This window comes from Protobothrops mucrosquamatus, unplaced genomic scaffold (genome assembly GCF_001527695.2).
Source record: "Protobothrops mucrosquamatus isolate PMUCROS unplaced genomic scaffold, P.Mucros_1.0 scaffold324, whole genome shotgun sequence".
NCBI lineage: Eukaryota > Metazoa > Chordata > Lepidosauria > Squamata > Viperidae > Protobothrops > Protobothrops mucrosquamatus.
In genome coordinates this window covers 109,686-130,648 of record NW_015386663.1, presented here as the reverse complement: position 1 = coordinate 130,648, position 20,963 = coordinate 109,686, and the positions used below count along the sequence as shown (strand labels likewise).

The window sequence follows — 20,963 nt, the reverse complement described above, 5'->3', positions numbered from 1 at the left end:
GGCTCCGAAGTGCGATTTGAAGCCAATGGTGTGAAAGAATCGGCAGTGTTACATGTGCAAGGTGAGTTGTTAACTGGTCCCGAGAACAGATCAGTATTTAGAAACTCAGAAACTATTACATGTGTTTATTTATTAAATTTATATGTTGCCCATCTCACTGTTGAAGCTACACGATGGTACCTACATTCTAAGAACAGAAAGAGGACAGAGTTATGGCTGTAATATACAGTAAAAAACAGAGATCAGCAAATCCCTCTGTTTTCCTGTTTTCAAAGAGTAAAAAAATAATCCAGACTGATGCTTGGATATAAAAGGCATTTTCCCCTAGTAGCAATAGCACTTAAACTTACAGTATATACCTCTCCATAGCGCTTTGCAGCCCTCTCTGAGTGGTTTACAGAGTCAGCATATTTCCCCCAGCAATCTGGGTCCTCAACTTTACTGCCCTCAGAAGGATGGAAGGCTGAGTCAACCTTGAGCTGTTTAGGATCGAACTCCTGGCTGGAGGCACTTAGCTTGCAATACTGCATTCTAACCAATGCACCACCATTGCTCATTTTATGGTTAGTCTAATTAGAAGTAACACCCATCACTGTGGTTTTCAAATTGAACAAACAAAATACCGTGAGATCCAATAGTGTATCTCTGTCTGAGGTCTGACTTGCCAAGCTGGTCCATGCTTTTTCCCACTTGCCAAGCTGGTCCATGCTTGTCCCTTGCTTGCAACTATGATGCATTTAGCTGCAAAGGCTATGTGAGAAACTCGGTGTTTACATTTACTGTATGTTTGCCTTCTTTGAATGACAAATAGTGCAAAGCTTCAGGTACATCCCAGCATATACAGTATGTAAGAGTTTCCTAGGTGGCTTGGAAAATGGTCAATGCTTATGTATAGATTTTACTTGCAAAAGTATTGCTTTCAGCCCCACAGGTACATATTACTCCAGTGCCTGAGGCCAGGCGGCTCCGAACCCTTCTTCCTGGGATGCCTCTGCTTCTGGAATGTGAGGTTTCCATGCCTGATGCCCCTGTCTGCTGGCTCAAAGATGGGAACCCTATAGCCTTGGATGATGGTGCTTGTGTCCAATCAGAAGGGTGCATTCATAAGCTGTCGATTCCCTCTGTCCGCTCTTTGGACTCTGGGACGTATACATGTGATGCTAGGGACGATGCCATCAACTTCACTGTCACTGTAGAAGGTAAATGGGAAAAAAAACCACTTGATTTTAGTGGGGAGGTTTTGTTATGACCCAGATGGTCAAGGCCTTTAGAGAGTCCTTTATTGCTCTCAATAATATTCCAGCAAACCGCCCCCCAACAACTGGTAAAGCTCACTCTATCCTGAAGACAACCACCCTCAGTCCCCCAAACAGCAGCCCCTATATTACAAAGTAAGTCCACGGAGTAAGAGCACGCTCACAGGGTAAGGTCCAGGGTTCCAAATCCAGTCCATCTGGTTAAATGAGTCCACAAATCACACTGTAGTCCACAAGGTAAAGTCAAGGCACAAGAGAAATGGCAGTCCTCAGGGCAAAGATAAGACGCAAGCAAAGGCAGTTCTAAAGGCAGAGCAAAGCAAACCGCAAATAGCAGTCCACAAGACAAGGGCAAAGTCCAAAACACAAGGCAGAAGGCAGTCCTCCTGGCGAGGCACAGCAAGTGGCGAAAAGCAGGCTTCAAGATGCAAAAGGCACAAGTCAAAACTGGGGGAGTGTAAGCCAAAACAAACATTTGTTCCTGGCAAAGACTCAGTCCCCACAGCTTCTCCTTAAGTCACTCCATTCCAGGTGTTCCTTGTGAGGAGGGGCGGGGTGACCTTCTCCCAAATAGCCTCGCAGCCTTTCTCTGAGCTTGCCTTCCCTTTGCTCTCCGTGCCCTTGGATTGAGTGGAGGAGGCAGCTGTTCCTCATCAGAGTGGATCTGCTGCCTATTAGCAGCACTGCCTGTCAGCAGCCGAACCTCCCCTGTGTCTGTGAAGGCAGGCAGTTCTCTATCTGGTCGACCACCTCCCCCAATGCCTGAGGGGCCTGGGACAAACATGCCAAGGGAGACATGCCATCCCTGTAGGACGGTCCCGGTTCCAACTCCTCCTCCTCCTCTGAACCAGGCTCCGATGGGGCCATAACAGGTTCACAGTGTAAAAGTGCACCTCCTTTTATGGAGTTTAGTGCCAAAGATAAACTACTTGATGCTCCATAAGCTTTTGAATATAGTTGATCCCACATAAAATAATATCCATAGTTTTCTGCCATTCGACTATTAGAGTTTAGCCTGTAATCAGATCCTTTCTTTCCAAATCTGGAAATTCAGTAATGATTCTGAACTTGGTAGCATTTGGTCCCTTCACCATATTTCTCTCCCCCCATCCACCACAGAACCTCCTGTGAAGGTTGTTCATTCCAATTCCAAAGAAGCTCACAACTACAAAGTTGCGGATCGTGTGGTGCTATCCTGTGAGTTATCCCACCCTGATGTCAATGTGCGTTGGTATAAGGATGGAGAAACTGTGAAAGAAAGCAAGGACCTCCTGATGGAAAACATAGGACCTCACCACCATTTGATAATCCCCTCAGCCCAGGTGCCAGATACAGGGGAATTTGTATGTGACATTGGTAGAGAGTCTGTCTTTTTCAACATCATTGTTGCAGGTCAGTAGCCTCTCTAGATGACAGATCACAGTCTAATTTTATTCTTGTTGTTGTTGTTGTTGTTGTTAATTATGAAGTCATGTCTGACCCATCGTGACCCCCATGGACAACGTTCCTCCAGGTCTTCCTGTCCTCTACCATCTTCTGGAGTCCATTTAAGTTCACGCCTACTGCTTCAGTGACTCCATCCAGCCACCTCATTCTCTGTCGTCCCCTTCTTCTATTGCCCTCAATCTTTCCCAGCATTAGGCCCTTCTCCAGTGAGTCCTTCCTTCTCATTAGGTGGCCAAAGTATTTNGGCTCCGAAGTGCGATTTGAAGCCAATGGTGTGAAAGAATCGGCAGTGTTACATGTGCAAGGTGAGTTGTTAACTGGTCCCGAGAACAGATCAGTATTTAGAAACTCAGAAACTATTACATGTGTTTATTTATTAAATTTATATGTTGCCCATCTCACTGTTGAAGCTACACGATGGTACCTACATTCTAAGAACAGAAGGAGGACAGAGTTATGGCTGTAATATACAGTAAAAAACAGAGATCAGCAAATCCCTCTGTTTTCCTGTTTTCAAAGAGTAAAAAAATAATCCAGACTGATGCTTGGATATAAAAGGCATTTTCCCCTAGTAGCAATAGCACTTAAACTTACAGTATATACTGCTCCATAGCGCTTTGCAGCCCTCTCTGAGTGGTTTACAGAGTCAGTATATTTCCCCCAGCAATCTGGGTCCTCAACTTTACTGCCCTCAGAAGGATGGAAGGCTGAGTCAACCTTGAGCTGTTTAGGATCGAACTCCTGGCTGGAGGCACTTAGCTTGCAATACTGCATTCTAACCAATGCACCACCATTGCTCATTTTATGGTTAGTCTAATTAGAAGTAACACCCATCACTGTGGTTTTCAAATTGAACAAACAAAATACTGTGAGATCCAATAGTGTATCTCTGTCTGAGGTCTGACTTGCCAAGCTGGTCCATGCTTTTTCCCACTTGCCAAGCTGGTCCATGCTTGTCCCTTGCTTGCAACTATGATGCATTTAGCTGCAAAGGCTATGTGAGAAACTCGGTGTTTACATTTACTGTATGTTTGCCTTCTTTGAATGACAAATAGTGCAAAGCGTCAGGTACATCCCAGCATATACAGTATGTAAGAGTTTCCTAGGTGGCTTGGAAAATGGTCAATGCTTATGTATAGATTTTACTTGCAAAAGTATTGCTTTCAGCCCCACAGGTACATATTACTCCAGTGCCTGAGGCCAGGCGTCTCCGAACCCTTCTTCCTGGGATGCCTCTGCTTCTGGAATGTGAGGTTTCCATGCCTGATGCCCCTGTCTGCTGGCTCAAAGATGGGAACCCTATAGCCTTGGATGATGGTGCTTGTGTCCAATCAGAAGGGTGCATTCATAAGCTGTCGATTCCCTCTGTCCGCTCTTTGGACTCTGGGACGTATACATGTGATGCTAGGGACGATGCCATCAACTTCACTGTCACTGTAGAAGGTAAATGGAAAAAAAAAACCACTTGATTTTAGTGGGGAGGTTTTGTTATGACCCAGTCAGGGGTAGTCAACCTTGGCTCTTTTATGACTCGTGGACTTCAACTCCCAGAATTCCTGAGCCAGCTGTGCTAGCTCAGGAATTCTGGGAGTTGAAGTCCACGAGTCATAAAAGAGCCAAGGTTGACTACCCCTGACCCAGGTGGTCAAGGCAAGGCAGGCCTTTAGAGAGTCCTTTATTGCTCTCAATAATGTTCCAGCAAATGGCCCTCCAACAACCGGTAAAGCTCACTCCCACGCTATCCTGAAGACAACCACCCTCAGTCCCCCAAACAGCAGCCCCTATATTACAAAGTAAGTCCACAGAGTAAGAGCACAGGGTAAGGTCCAGGGTTCCAAATCCAGTCCATCTGGTTAAATGAGTCCACGAATCATACTGTAGTCCATGAGGTAAAGTCAAGGCACAAGAGAAATGGCAGTCCTCAGGGCAAAGATAGGATGCAAGCAAAGGCAGTTCTAAAGGCAGAGCAAAGCAAACCGCAAATAGCAGTCCACAAGACAAGGGCTGAGTCCAAAACACAAAAGGCAGAAGGCAGTCCTCCTGGCTAGGCACAGCAAGTGGCGAAAAGCAGGCTTCAAGGCAAGGCAAGATGCAAAAGGCACAAGTCAAAACTGGAGGAGTGTAAGCCAAAACAAACATTTGTTCCTGGCAAAGACTCAGTCCCCACAGCTTCTCCTTAAGTCACTCCATTCCAGGTGTTCCTTGTGAGGAGGGGCGGGGTGACCTTCTCCCAAATAGCCTCGCAGCCTTTCTCTGCGCTTGCCTTCCCTTTGCTCTCCGTGCCCTTGGATTGAGTGGAGGAGGCAGCTGTTCCTCATCAGAGTGGATCTGCTGCCTATTAGCAGCACTGCCTGTCAGCAGCCGAACCTCCCCTGTGTCTGTGAAGGCAGGCAGTTCTCTATCTGGTCGACCACCTCCCCCAATGCCTGAGGGCCCTGAGACAAACATGCCAAGGGAGACATGCCATCCCTGTGGGACGGTCCCGGTTCCAACTCCTCCTCCTCCTCTGAACCAGGCTCCGATGGGGCCATAACAGGTTCATAGTGTAAAAGTCCACCTCCTTTTATGGAGTTTAGTGCCAAAGATAAACTACTTGATGCTCCATAAGCTTTTGAATATAGTTGATCCCACATAAAATAATATCCATAGTTTTCTGCCATTCGACTATTAGAGTTTAGCCTGTAATCAGATCCTTTCTTTCCAAATCTGGAAATTCAGTAATGATTCTGAACTTGGTAGCATTTGGTCCCTTCACCATATTTCTCTCCCCCCCATCCACCACAGAACCTCCTGTGAAGGTTGTTCATTCCAATTCCAAAGAAGCTCACAACTACAAAGTTGCGGATCGTGTGGTGCTATCCTGTGAGTTATCCCACCCTGATGTCAATGTGCGTTGGTATAAGGATGGAGAAACTGTGAAAGAAAGCAAGGACCTCCTGATGGAAAACATAGGACCTCACCACCATTTGATAATCCCCTCAGCCCAGGTGGCGGATACAGGGGAATTTGTATGTGACATTGGTAGAGAGTCTGTCTTTTTCAACATCATTGTTGCAGGTCAGTAGCCTCTCTAGATGACAGATCACAGTCTAATTTTATCCTTGTTGTTGTTGTTGTTGTTGTTGTTAATTATGAAGTCATGTCTGACCCATTGTGACCCCATGGACAATGTTCCTGTCCTCTACCATCTTCTGGAGTCCATTTAAGTTCACGCCTACTGCTTCAATGACTCCATCCAGCCACCTCATTCTCTGTCGTCCCCTTCTTCTATTGCCCTCAATCTTTCCCAGCATTAGGCCCTTCTCCAGTGAGTCCTTCCTTCTCATTAGGTGGCCAAAGTATTTGAGTTTCAACTTCAGGATCTGGCCTTCTAAAGAGCAGTCGGGGTTGATCTCTTCTAGGACTGACCGGTTTGAATGCCTTGCNGAGGAAAACCAGGGCCTCTTGCTGGAGAACGAGGGCCCACACTGCCGGCTGATGCTTGTCTCTGCCCAAGTTCAAGATACAGGAGAGTTTGTCTGTGATGCAGGTGATGACTCTGCCTTCTTCAACATCACTGTCAGAGGTTAGAAATAGCCCTTCGGAACATACCTTATTTATTTATGTAGAATTACTTCTTGTTTTTCAACTTTCTTCAGTTGGACTCAAGATACAGTACGTGAGGTTCCCTAAAGCAGTTTTTTTCAAGCTGCAGATGAATTAGGCCTGCAATTCCTAGAAAACTCAGCATTTCTAAGATTGGGGAAAGCTGGAAAATGAAATCTTCCTACCAACCACTGGGCAGACAGCCCAGTTCTGTTTTGCTTTGGTAAAGAGAAATGTTTTGGTTGTTTATTCCTCTCTCACAGGAGAGTTGGGCTATACCTTTGTTTGTTTTATGTTACTTTTCTGGGTTTGTGATACTCGGAGGCACTTGTGATTTGTTATACCTCAAAAAGTTGGTTTTTATTCAATAGAATTGTGGTGACTTCAACTATAGAGATGATAACTTTGATAAATATTAAATTAAAATTCCGGGTGTTTATCCTCATTGGAAGGAAGTTCAAGAAAGGATCATGCAAGCTGTCCCAGGAAATCTCCTCTGGAAGTGGCTGATTGTGCTTGTCTCTTTATCAGTCATGCGTACATGATACAATCTTACCTGATGCAGAGATGTGGCACAACATCACACTGTGCTATAAAGGTGGTTTGATCCAGGCTAGAAAACTCTTCTAATTAATGACCCTTCTGTTATGAAAAAAATGGTCAAGTGGTTAAGGCATCAGTCTAGAAACCAGGAGGCTGTGAGTTCTAGTCTTGCTGTAGATATGAAAGGGTGACTGGTCCATTCACTTACTCTCTCAGTCTAACCCACCTTACAGTATTGTTGTTGCTGTAGGGAGGAGGAAAGAATATTATATATGTTCGCTGCCTTGAGCTATTTAAAAATAACAATAACGGTGGGATGAAAATAAATAAAATATCTGAAGCTGCATTAGGCTGAGATATATTTTTGTTTTAGTCTGCCTAGTGTAGTGATGATGAGCCTTTTGGACTTGGTATGTCAAAAATTCAGAAAATATCTTCCTTGACTCTACTGGGATGTCTTACACACTCACACACATAGACACATACCTGGACAGACAGACAGTCAAAGGAGGCCTCTCCAGTTCTCTCCTCTCTTCTCCAAAAAAGGGAAAACAATGGTTCCAGGAAACTACAGACCTATCAGCCTGACTTCAATACCTGGGAAGATTCTGGAAAAGATGAGCAACAAATCAGCGAACACCTAGAGGCAAACAAAGTCATAACCAAATGCCAACATGGGTTTGTCAAAAACAGATTATGCCAGACAAATCTTACTGCATTCTTTGACAAGGTGACGAAATTAGTGGAACAATGAAATGCTGTGGATATAATGTACTTGGACTTCAGTAAGGCATTTGATAAAGTAGACCACAATCTACTACTTGAAAAGATAGAAAAATATGGATTAGACAGCATCACCACCAGATGGATTTGTGACTGGCTGACCAACCACACTCAGCATGTAATCCTTAATGCATCTACATGGAGGGAAATATGCAATGCAGTATCCCAAGGCTCTGTCTTAGGCCCAGCACTCTTCAACATCTTCATCAATGATTTGGATGAGGGGATAGATGGGGAACTCATCAAATTTGCAGACGACACCAAGCTGGCAGGAATAGCCAACACTCCAGAAGACAGGCTTAGGATACAGGAGGATCTGGACAGACTTGAACACTGGGCGCTATCTAACAAAATGAAATTCAATGGTGAAAAAAGTAAGGTTCTACATTTAGGCAAGAAAAACCAAATATACAGGTATAGTATAGGGGGTACCTTGCTCAATAGTAGTAACTGTGAGAGGGATCTCGGAGTCCTAATGGACAATCATTTAGATATGAGCCAGCAGTGTGCTGCAGTTGCCAAAAAAGCCAACACAGTGCTGGGCTGCATTAACAGAGGGATAGAATCAAGATCACATGAAATGTTAATACCACTTTATAATGTCTTGATAAGGCCATACTTGGAATACTGCATCCAGGTTTGGTCACCACAATGTAAAAAAGACATTGAGACTCTAGAAAATGCACAGAGAAGAGCAACAAAGATGATTAGGGGATTGGAGGCTAAAACATATGAAGAATGATTGCTGAAATTGGATATGCCTAGTTTAATGAAGAGAAGGACTAAGGGTGACATGATAGCAGTGTTCCAATATCTCAGGGGTTGCCACAAAGAAGAGGGAGTCAAGTTATTCTCCAAAGCACCTGAAGGCAGGACAAGAAGCAACAGATGGAAACTAATCAAGGAGAGAAACCAATCTAGAACTAAGGAGAAATTTCCTGACAATTAAAACAATCAGTGGAACAACTTGCCTCCAGAAGTTGTGAATGCTTCAACACTGGAAGTTTTTAAGAAGAGACTGGACAATCATTTGTATGAAATGGCTTAAGGGGTTGAGCTAGAAGACTTCCAAGGTCCCTTCCTTAGGGGTTGAGCTAGAAGACTTCCAAGGTCCCTTCCAACTTTGTTACTCTGTTATTATTCTCTGAACAAACTCTCTGGAAGTCACCAAAGAAAGCCCTGCTCTTGCGAGGGTTGTGGAGCCTCCGAAAATCAAGTGAGAATGGTAACCTGATTTTTGGAGGCCTTGGAGACTGTATGAGAGCACTTTTTTTTCCTGTAACTTTCAGTGAGTCAGAAGGCCTGGTGTGTCACTAAAAATGACATGGTGTGTTATAAGTTTGCCAACACCTCTCTAATGCAATATATCTTAAGCAAATTGGCAACTCTTCAGAGCTTCATACTGCCCTAACTAAAGATGCCAGGGTTTAAAACGGAAGATTGTCAGACAAAATAGGTTTACTGCTACTGAATTGTGGCCTTTTCCCCTCACATTTGGTGTCCTTCCTGTTCCAGAGCCACCTGTCCAGGTGGTGTGCTCCAATGCAGACGAGGCTCACACCTACTGGGCTTTAGAAAGAGTAAGTTTGACCTGTGAGCTGTCTCGCCCTACCGCTCTCGTGCACTGGTACAAGGATGGGAAACAAGTAGAAGAAACGGAGGGTCTGCAGCTGGAAACTGAAGGGCCTCATTGCCGCCTGATCATTGCCTCAGCCCAGGTGCAACACACAGGAGAATTTGTATGCGATGTGGGAGATGATTCTGTCCTTTTCACTGTAACTGTTTCAGGTCAGTGTGATTTGACTTTTTTTTTCTCACTTGGGGATTTAAACTGTATTTTCCTTGAAAAAAACCACAGCAGGTGATTACGCCCAGCTAAGCCTGGCTGACTCAAGTTGGGTTAGACATATTTCAGATTTAGATGGGGAACCACAGGGAAATCCTAGGGTTTACTAGGAAGCTGCATAAACAACCCAGATGAAGGGATTAACAAACCATTTCCACTCTGTTGCTAAGAAAGTAATGTACAGTAGGTGTGTCGTGTCCACAAGATTTAAGTTTGATTTGAAGGAGACTACCTTAAAAAAAAAAATCTGTAGTGCATGCCACTTTAGAGAGCTATTGTGTTCTGGAATTCAGACAGGGCTGGGCATTTTTGTAATGATCATAGTTGCATCTCTGATTTAATTCACCAGACTCAAGGGAGCTGATGCTGCAGGAGGTTTCAGCCATCTTCCTCTTTTCCCAGGCATTTAGTGGACATGGCCGAGCAGATTACAGCAGGGGTCATCTTCTTTAGCTTTCTCCTTTGAAATTGCTGTCATTTCTTTCCTACATTCACTTTACTTGTGGCTGAATCACGACAGATACTTTTCTCCACACTTTAGAATGATGTGTTGGGTTCTTGGTGCTCCCTGAGCTTGGTTGTTTTCCAGCAGATGTTTCCATTACCAGGCTCAGTAACAAAATGGTCAAATCAGCTGTCATTGGACAGAGAGAGATAAACCTCATTTACATGCCATTAATTGATGCAACCAAAAGTCATGGAAAGAAACAATCAGCTCATGACGCATCCTCCCCAGCAATTGACACCCAGATAAGCAGGAAGTAGCACTAGATAAGCAATCAGGAGAAAAGAACATCCTAATCAAGGAACAATCAAAGAAGAAACCATGCTCCAACAGCAAGACTGGCAGGGCAAGGTATATATATATAAACAGCCAGCAAGCCCCACTCTCCTTCACACTGTTGGTACTACTATCTAGCCTGATTATGAGACATCTGCAGGAAAACAACCAAGCTCAGAAACCACCAAGAATCCAGCAGTTCAACCTTGAGCTGCATAGATTCTCTATTATTGGGGCTTTGATTTGCTGAAAGGGTTGGATGGACTGTTATCTCATGAAGGTTGGTTTTGTAGTGATAATTCTGTGGTTTCCCTGGATTTGTGGCTATGGTTTAACTTTTAAGGTCATCTTTGCTGTGTCAAGTGAGACATTTGGGACTTTAGTTGTGGACATCCAGTACCTGGAGCAGGGGGACCTTATGTCGGCAACTTCTTTCCTCATCCTTGTGGGTCAGGACTACTGGTACTGTGTAAAGCACTCTTCGTAGGGCTGTTTCTGAAGACAACATACCGGTAGAAGCTATGCAGCGAGTGGTCCAGAATGCAGCAACCTGTTTTTAGCTTGTGGATCTCAATATTAGCATAGTCTGAGACTTTCCCTGGCTTTCTGTTGGCTTCTGGGTGCAACTCCAAGGGCTTATTTTGGCCTTAAACCCTTTTATGGCTTAACGCCAAGGTACCTGAACTACTGACCTCTCCAGCCTGATTCAATCCACCTCAAAAACAAACCAAATAAAAGAATAGCTTTCAAAGCAGTTTGTTGGCAATTCTGCCTAATTGACATAGAGCTAGATTGCCTGCCACATAAAAATTACATTGTCATAGGGCTCAACTATAATGAGATATCTGCTTATTCCATTTATTCCCCATTTATGTAATAGTTTTTGTCATACTAAGAACAATCATTCATCGGATCCAAATGTGAGGGATCCAGATTTGATCTAGACTTTTTGAAGATCTAATCAGATCTGTGCAGAAATGTCAGTTAGTCTTTTTATCCAATTGGACTACCAGATCTCAAATGTTAAAAAAAATCAGATTTGCTTATTAATTTGCATATTTTACAGTATTTAGCTCCAAATATCTTTAGTGCTCCATCTCTCAATTTTATGTATATTTGTCTGCTCTAGATTACTAATCACTCTGAGCCATAATGACAAGCTTTGCATGACACTTAAGCCAGGCAAAATGGAGATAGGTAGTTTTTGATTCAGCATGTTGTAGGAACTCAGCCCTTACCTTAATATGTTGTCTGAATCAGATTTATTTATTTGGGTGTAATGTATTCTGACAGTGCTGCAGTTGTAATTTAAAAGTCCTTGTTAAGGGTTAAGCATACTATGAGAACACATTAAATGTAGGTTGTTCAATTTTTACTCAGAATGTATGCTTAATTGTGTATAAATTAATTATAGTTTGTAAATAATGATTTACAACAATACAGGAACCCGACCAACATGTCCTATATTGGGTTTCAAACTCATTGCAGCAGGCATCTCTTCTCTTATACTGATAAAAAGCCAAACTTGTAGATAGATAAATAAGCTTAATTTGCAGCAAAACGCTTCCATTTCAGTTCCAGGTGTGTGCGCGCATGTAAGTAAGTTTCAGGGAAGGGGAGAACACGTTTCATAGTCCTATTTCTACTGATCCTCATTCATAGAATGTATTCTCTTCCCATAGACCATCCCGTGAGGATCATACACTCCAATGACGAAGAGAGCCACGCCTATCAGGTTGCAGAACGTGTAGAATTGTCCTGTGAGCTTTCTCGTCCTGATGGCCCTGTACATTGGTACAAGGATGGAGAAGAGGTGGAAGAAAATGAGGGGCTCCTGCTGGAGAGTGAGGGCCCCAACCGTCGGCTGGTCATTCCTTCAGTTCAAGTACAAGATTCTGGGGAGTTTGTGTGTGATGCAGGTGGCGATTCGGCATTCTTCAACATTACCGTCACAGGCAAGAGAATTATTTTTTCTTACTGAGCAAAGGCCAACTTCATGTTCTTTCATTTCTTCCCCCTGCCAAGTACCTTCTGGGGGGGATTGGCTTACAGCTCTTAGAATTTACATTTCACAGAAGCAAAGTTTGTGTTTGGTTGGGAGTTATGGAAATTAAAGTCTAGTTTACAGTGGTTCTCAACCTATGGGTTGCGACCCCATTTGGGGTCGATCGACCATTTCACGGGGGTCGCCAAGCAAGGCTGTCCGCCATTTTTTTCCCCTTTTCCAGTGGGTGCCTTACCTCCCTTGGGCTGGGCCAGCTGGTGGTCGGCCTGCTCCGTCTCTGCCACTTGCCAGCTACTCCTCGGCTGGCACAGGGGGCGGACCCATGCATGCGCGGCGCTCCCGGGCAGGGAAAGTCCTCGACTTACGACCGGTTGGGTAGTCCTCGACTTACGACCGGTTTAGTCCTCGACTTACGATCGGTTTAGTCCTCGACTTACGACCGGTTGGGGTCGCGGCATTAAAAAGGTTGAGAACCACTGGTCTAGTACATCTAGAGCAGGGGTAGGCAACCTTGGCTCTTTTATGACTTGTGGACTTCAACTCCCAGAATTCCTAAGCCAGGCTGGCTCAGGAATTCTGGGAGTTGAAGTCCACGAGTCATAAAAGAGCCAAGGTTGCCTACCCCTGCTCTAGAGGGCTCTGTGTGATGTGAGCTGCTGCACACCAAGTTGTTTCAAAGGCTCCATGGGTGCATTTTGGTCCGAAGGAGAGCTGAATTGGTCCCTGGCCCACTTATACAGTGCCGTGTTTCTGATGAATGATTAAACAGAAGCACAACAGGGACTTTGTGAATGAGCAGAGCAGTTGTGCTTTCCATGTTCCATTCTTAGCTTCAGGTAATTGGTGGTCACTCAGAGATATAATGACTATGAATGTAGGGCTTGCACAGTAAGCTGTTCTGCGTCATAAAACAGCCTATCATCCACTGGTTATCTAATCCTTCCACAAGACTGTTTATGTTAGGTGCCCCGCCGTCACAACAACCCTTGTCAATTAATATCACAAACTGATTATGCCTTGTGAAAGGCAATTCTTCCCTTTGTTTTCTCAAGCCTCCTGCTTCCTAATGGTTTCAGAGGATGATCTTCAATTTTTATGTTATGGGAAGGGATGAATATTTTCTCTAATATTTTATCTCCCTTTCCGCTTCACATAAAACAACTTTCAGAACACAAACATTGCCCTGGTGCACCAATTCCTCTTTCCTCCTGGGTTTTGTTCTGGTGCTTTCTACTCAACTACAAAGGATTGCAAGCAGGTCCCCACCCCCAGGTATTTTGGACTACTGTTCTCATGAACCTTTATCAGTACGGCTAGGGGTCAGGAATTGTGGGAACTGCTTTGAAAAAAATATTTGGGAGGCACTGGATAGTCCACCAGTGGGAGCCATTTTCTCTAGACCTTGAGTCTATAGGTCCACAGCCGCTCTGAAACTCATCCTGGTTTCTCTGTCTCCCTTGCTACTGCAGAACCACTTGTGCAAATTGTGCAGTCCAATGCAGAGGCTGTTCATGCTTATCAGACCTCGGACCGTGTGGTGCTGACCTGCGAGCTGTCTTGCCCCAATGCCTCCGTCCAATGGTACAAAGATGGGGAGGAATTAGAAGAAGGTGAAGGCTTGCTGTTTGAGAGTGACGGACCCCACCGACGACTCGTCCTTCCCTTAGCGCAAGTGCAAGATACTGGCGAGTTTGTGTGTGATGCAGGTGGTGACTCTGCTTTCTTCAATGTTACAGTTGTAGGTCAGTAATGTACCATGAGAGGCCCGTTAGGCCAGAGGTCCCCAACCTTTGGGGCACCAGGGACCGGTTCCGTGGAGAGAGTTTTTTCCACAACCAGTGGGTGCGTGGTTTTGTGTGCTGCCTGCATCTCGCGCATGGGGCTTTGCTTGTTTGTGTGGACCAGTTGCTGGCATGGTGTGGCCCAGTACTGGTCCACAGACCGAGGGTTGGGGACTCTTGCTTTAGGCCCATTATGATAAATTAAATATATTTGCTTTGAGTTACACTGGAAGCATGGTTCTGATTTGCCATTCAAAGGAAACAATTCCAAGCTAAACATAGCCAGTTCTCAACTTATGACCACCATGGAGACCAGAATTTCCATTGTACAGCAAGGTGGTTGTTAACTGAGTCACACCAATTTTACTACCTTTTCTCCCCATGGTTGTTAAGCAAATCACTTAGGGTTGCTAAGTTAATAACATAATTGTTAAAGTGAATCTGGCTTTCCCCCCTTGACTTTGCGTGTTGGAAGCTGGGTGGGAAGACTACAAATGGTGATCACCGATCATGTTACCTGGGGACAGTGCAACCATCATAAATACATGCCAGTTGCCAAGCATCCGAATATTGATCAGGTAATCATGAGGATGCTGCAATGGTCCTAAGTGTGAAAAATGGTCATGTTACTTTTTTTCACTCATTGTATTTTCAAACCATCACTAAATACAGAAACAGGTAGTCGAGGATTACCTGTATCTATATTTATCCACATACCTTTTTTTTTGAGGGAATGGGAGGAGAGGCAGAATAATCAACAAAAGTGCTGCAAGCAAGAATAAAAGGGATAGACTCAGATTTCTATTAATTATGCCTCTAAAGGAGGGGAGAGCAACAGGAACAGCAAAGGCCTGGGATATTAACAGGAGGAATTAAATAGTCCAAAGAGAGGTTCTGAGGCTAGAGAGACAATTGCTTACACAACCCCAGTATGAATCCTGAAGTGATGTTTTGATGTTTGCACTTCAAGGTGCCAAAAACAGCTTCCCTCATCTCACTTCCCTCTCCCATTTCTCCCTTACCTCATACTGCCTGACACGATACCATTTCCTTCTGCTATGAAATCCTGTTCTCGGGAATACATATCTAAAAAGCAACTATTTTTAAATGCAGAACCTGTTAGCTGTAATTGAATAGTCTTAGTAAGGATGGCAATTCTATCTTGGGAAGCCATGCATGAAAAAAATAAATCCAGAAAGCTATGCATGGAGAATGTCTGCCTGTCCATAAGTAGGAAAATGTTACAGCACTGCCAGGAGAAAAAAAAGATTAGTCTGTTGGTGCCCTAGCTGGTGTAGTGAATGAGGAAGATGACCTTGGTGGAGATACAGCATGCAGGAATTATTATCTTCTAGGCAAAAGGGGCTGAAATATTTGTTTAAGTATCACATTTGGTAGTAGCTCAAACAAAGACCTCCCTAATTCACTGAACTACAAGAAGGAGGAAGTACAGCACAATTCTTTTATTATAGCCATTCCCCATGAAAACACTTTTAGCCTTCCTGGGGAGTTAATTTCCTGGCTGGTTCTCCTTAGTGGGGCTGACAGCTGGGTAGATTGCATAGTCCCAGCCTCCACTGAGATTGATGATTGCATTTATAGCCTCTTGTATTTTGCCATGTTCAAGGTGGTATATATGAGGGTTTCCCCTAATGTTTTCTCTATAACAACAACTCAGTGAGGTAGATTGGAGTGAAAGAAACAGACTAACCCAAAGCCATCCAGGGAATTCAATGGCTGAGTGGAGACCTGAATCTGCATTTCCTCCATTCAGATCTTATTAAAAAAAACTTTATAATAATTATCAGAATAGCACTGGCACTCTTGGTTCCCCTCCTGGGGCTCCTGGTTCCCTTGCAACTTGTTTAGATCAGGGGTCCCCAACCCCCGGGGAACCTAGTTGGAACTGGGCTGCATGAATGGCAGATTGGCGCGCATGCATGCAGCTTGACTTGCATGAGTGTCGGGCCTGCGCACATGCATGCGCAGCTCGACTTGCGCAAGTCCAGCTGCGTGCTCATGTGCATGCCTGCCAGCCTGTTGCTTGCACAAATCAAGCTCTGTGCACGTGTGCCCCGGCCTGCTGCTCATGCAGCCCGGTTACTCTCACACACACACCCCCGCCGGGCCACCAAGCCACAAAAGTTGGAGACTGCTGGTTTAAATGATCTCTGCTTTTTACTTATTCTTTGGAGTAAAAGGTAAAGGAGTCCCTGTGGATTTTACTCCCCTAGTTGTTGCTGACTTTAGGGCAGCGGTTCTCAACCTATGGGTTGCGACCCCATTTGGGGTTGATCGACCATTTCACGGGGGTCGCCAAGCAAGGCTGTCCACCATTTTTTTGTCCGCCACTTTTTCCCCCTTTTCCGGTGGGTGCCTTACCTCCCTTGGGCTGGGCCAGCTGGTGGTCGGCCTGCTCCGTCTCTGCCGCTTGCCAGCTACACCTCGGCCAACGCAGGGGCGGAACCAAGCATGCACGGCGCTCCCGGGCAGGGAAAGTCCTCGACTTATGACCGGTTTAGTCCTCGACTTACGACCGGTTTAGTCCTCGACTTACGACCGGTTGGGGTCGCGGCATTAAAAAGGTTGAGAACCACTGCTTTAGGGGATGGTGCTCATCTCCATTTCAAGGCCATTGAGCCAATGCAGTCCGAAGACATTTCCATGGTCATGTGGCCAGCATGACATTACAGAGGCCGCTACCTTCCCGCCAAAGTGGTACCTATTCATCTACTTGCATTTGCATGCTTTTGAACTGCTAGATTGGCAGGAGCTGGAGCGAGGACAGGAGTTGACCCCATCATGTGGCACTCAGGTCTTGAACTCAGGCTGCTGGCTTTCCAGCAGACAAGCCCAGCATCTTAAACCAATGAGCCACCGCACTACCCCATTCTTTGGAATGCCGAGTATCTATTGCATTGCATCTGCATATGCGGTTCTTGTAAAATAAGGATAACTTTAAGGAATGGATGCCTAAACATGCTTCTTTCCTGTTCCGTCCACATCGTTTTTTCTCTGTCACGATTTCTGAGTCACAAGCAGGGCTAGCACAGTCCTGAGCTTTAAATTGCTTTGAGAGACCTTCAAGCTATAGAGCAGAATCAAAATGCTTTCAATAAAATAACAGTTAATTGTGATCCTCTCATGAGTCATCCAAGAATCTGAGACAGAGAGAGCTGGAAATATTTACAGGATATTTACTGAGAAATTTAAATGAAAGAACAATGTGTAATTGAACATGTATTGGAAGACAAAGAGATATTCATGAGAAAAGAAAATTAAGAAATATGAAAATAGCCGAAAGGAATACAATTTGTACATATTGTATTTCTTGCCATATCTTTGTGGCCTCGGAGAGACTGAAAACTTTTTAATTAAGATCCTGTCCTTCCAATGTTTCACTATAGCATCAGATTTATGCACAACAGGGGCCTGGTGTCATTCTCCATAGTTATGTCACATGCAAGGGCCCGGCTGAGGCTTTCTTGTGTCGATGTGGGTGTTGTGGTAGTACAACTTCTTTATCAGACCCACAAATGAGCCTTCAGAGACCTGCACCAGCTTCCCATTTACACAGTGGGGTGGCAGCTTCACTCCCAAGTCTGTTTTCAAGGAAGAGCTTGATTCCAAATGCCTGAATTTCCTTAATTCTCTGAGGGTCAACGCAATGGAGATATTTCTTGTTCAACATCCCACCCAATCATTACAAAGGTGCATTTTTCTCTAAAATCTTCCCTCCATCTCCCAATTTGCCAAGCTGTGTGGGGAACATTGGCCTTTCAGGCTTAGTGGGTTGAATAGAATGGGAAATGGATGGAAAGATTTGACTAAAGGTCATATCCTTGAAGATGCATATCCTACGGCATTAAATAAAAACAAAACCCCAAAGTTTTCTTCATCTGTGGTCTCTAGTTGCTATGTCTGAGTAAATTGTGCCTTGATTTGGCTTTCTATGCACTAAAGAAGCCAAGTCTCAGTTGGAGGAATTGGAAGATGTTTTATTTCCCATCAGCAAGCCAAGATTTTGCTGCTTGCTTTCCAGGGGCCACACTCCTGCTCTTTTGTGGTCTAGTATATCCAAGCACAACTTACAGGCCAGGGTAATCTCTAAATGAACTTGCCCAGTTTTGTGACTGTACAGTGTTAAGATATTTACTGAATTGGCTCAAATCTAAATAAAAGTACTCAGACTGAAGACATATAGAAAAATAAGTGTTGGTGTCCGCAGCAGGCATTCTTTATAATGAACAAATTATTAGTACAACTAGGGCAGTGATGGCGAACCTTTTAGAGACCGAGTGCCCCAAAACTGGCCCCGCCCCTGCCCTGCCCCTGCCTCACCCCCTGCCCCACCCCACTCCAGTATACGCCCCACCCTGCTTGCCCGCAGGGCCACTCACCACCTCCAGGGCCTGCCACAGATCGCCCAGGCAGCCCAGCAGCGCCATGGCGGCCACGCCCTCTGCCCGTGCGCCACAGCATCAACTGTGCGCATTGTGGCATGAGGGCAGAGTCTTGTCTACGCTGCCTGGCTGCCATATCTTTAGCTGCGCTGCTCCGTGTGGGCCATGCTTGGGGGCGACTCTCCTCCAGAGGGGAGGCTGGTGAGGAGGGGGTCACGGGCGGAGGCAAGGCTGGGGCAATGGCACGTGTGCCCACAGAGAGGGCTCCGAGTGCCGCCTCTGGCACCTGTGCCATACGTTCGCCACCACTGAACTAGGGCTTTAGTTTATTGCAAAGAAGAAAGGTAAATTCTGAATATGTTCAGCAGATGCAAAAAAGGATCTCATAGAAGTAGTTGGTTTCCAGCAAGGATTCACTAATAACCATCAGGGAAGAAGAGTTTAGATCTTTAGATATTCTAGGAAGGCAAAATGTCTGGCCAGTTGGCTAATCTCTGGGAAGTGCTTGCCTGGTTGCCTATTTAAAAAATTGGAAAGGGACATAGAAAGGAGATTTAAAATCCTGGAAACTAATCAAGATATTAGGTTTACTTCCTATGGGATTCCATTTCTTCCAAAGCTCTCAGCTGAGACTGGGGATGTTCTGGAAACATTAATAGGAGCAGTGGGGATTGCTGATGGATGATGTCTTTATCTTCCAACACAAACTTTGTGCAGCCTGAAGTTTTTAACAATTGTCAACCTTATACTCACAGATGTACTTCTCTCTCACACAAATTTATAAAGAGCATATCTTGAAAAATGCATAGCTGTAATAAAGGTTGAGAGGAAAATAAAAACTAATGATAAAATAAGTCCTTTCCTAGTGAATATTCATCAGCGAGGAGAATTACAACACACGTAAGAGTGATTGTAGCCAGATCTAAATTAAATTATTTTTTGCATACTGCTCTGTGTAGCAATTCTTTATTCAATACCCATTTGATTGCATATTATGTTTTCATTTTAGCTTCTCAGTAAAGTTAATTTATACTTCTTTGTCTGTCAGATTCACAGTTTTCCAATAAGCTCCTCATGGAGGAACTGAGATTAGTTTTGGATCTTTTCCAAGATACAATTCACAGAAAACTTTTGGTTCAACATTATAAATTGCTGTAACATGAGCTACATCCCACTCAACTTTTCTTCTAGTATAAATTGTACTCATTGAGAAGGAGAAAGGGAGGAGGAAGGTGGAAGTAACAGGCATTTGGAGTAAGTTCTTTTTGCCTATTTTATATATATTAGCATCCAGTTGTCAACCAGAGATATCAAGCAGTCTGCATGGAGGCCACAACACCTTGGAGGGAGCATAATTCACTGTGTGTTCACTGCTAGGATTTTGTTCTGAAATCTGAGAATTAGAAAAATACTGCATTCATAAATATGGGCAAAGAATGTTGAATGGATGCATTAAACTCACTGGTGCAAATTCAGATTCGCAGATCAGATATGGCATGGCCAATAATCAGATATGGCATGGCAGTTATAGTTCAGCAATATGGTGGAAACCACAGATTCCCCATTCTTGCTGTATAATGTTGGAGCATCTTTTAACAATGGAGGGAAGTCTATTAGCACATTTTTGCTTTAAAAAAACCACGTTGGGCAAATCTGTCTAATTCACTCAGGCATCAGAGACCCCAGATTCTTTGCCCATTCACAGTGTATCTCTTCAGCTCCCAAGGTACATATCTCTCCAGTGCCAGAAGTTCAGTGCTTCCAGACTATCCTGGCTGGGATGCCACTCCTTCTAGAGTGCCAAGTATCCACGTCTGATGCCTCTGTCCAGTGGCTCAAAGATGGAGATCCTGTGCTGATGGATGAAAATAGTCTCATTGTCAAATCAGAGGGCTGCCTTAGGAGGCTTTTGATTCATTCAGCCTGCCCCCTGGACTCAGGAACCTACACATGTTGCACAGCTGATGAGAGAGTGGACTTCACTGTGACTGTGGAAGGTGAGTGGAGACAAAGAAATGAAATAATATGCATGAATAAAAGAATAGCTCTGATACTCCCAAGTGAAGAGGCAGCATCTTGGATTACTGCTGAGTCTCTTCTGCCCATCACCAACTTAGGTCCTGGACTAAATTTTTCTCCTTAGTATTGGTCTCACATCTGTTTCTTCTGTTGTTCCGTTACCTTCTCACCATTTTATTGCAATTGATCCCTAAAGATTATTTCTGTTTATTGCTAGACTGCATTACACCAAATTTTGTCAAGCAATCATCAGAATCTCTGCTTTTCACTTATACCTAGCATATGTGGGATGCAGTGGGGACTGATTCACCCTCTCCTTGTTATATCAGAATTAGTTAATTTTTTTTGAATGGTAACATTTCCTCCTAAACTCCACTAGCCTAGCTCATTTGGGAAATGTGATATTCTATGCTGTCATGGACTTTCCTTTTGCAGAGGTGCCTGTTCGTGTTGTTCAGTCCACTGCAGATGCAAGTCACATCTACCAGGCCTCAGAGCGTGTGGTGCTATCTTGT

General features: G+C 44.4%; 1 protein-coding gene across 1 annotated transcript in view; it reads left to right on the top strand.

The window, feature by feature from the left end:
• OBSL1 (obscurin like 1) overlaps nucleotides 1-20,963 on the top strand; it is a 73,768-nt gene that overhangs the window by 18,464 nt on the left and 34,341 nt on the right. The window contains exons 7-12 of the mRNA XM_029284004.1: nucleotides 2,376-2,648; nucleotides 5,487-5,730; nucleotides 6,104-6,267; nucleotides 9,129-9,401; nucleotides 11,923-12,195; nucleotides 13,715-13,987. Of these exons, the coding sequence (XP_029139837.1) occupies nucleotides 2,376-2,648; nucleotides 5,487-5,730; nucleotides 6,104-6,267; nucleotides 9,129-9,401; nucleotides 11,923-12,195; nucleotides 13,715-13,987 (1,500 nt within the window). The remainder of the gene's footprint in view (nucleotides 1-2,375; nucleotides 2,649-5,486; nucleotides 5,731-6,103; nucleotides 6,268-9,128; nucleotides 9,402-11,922; nucleotides 12,196-13,714; nucleotides 13,988-20,963) is intronic.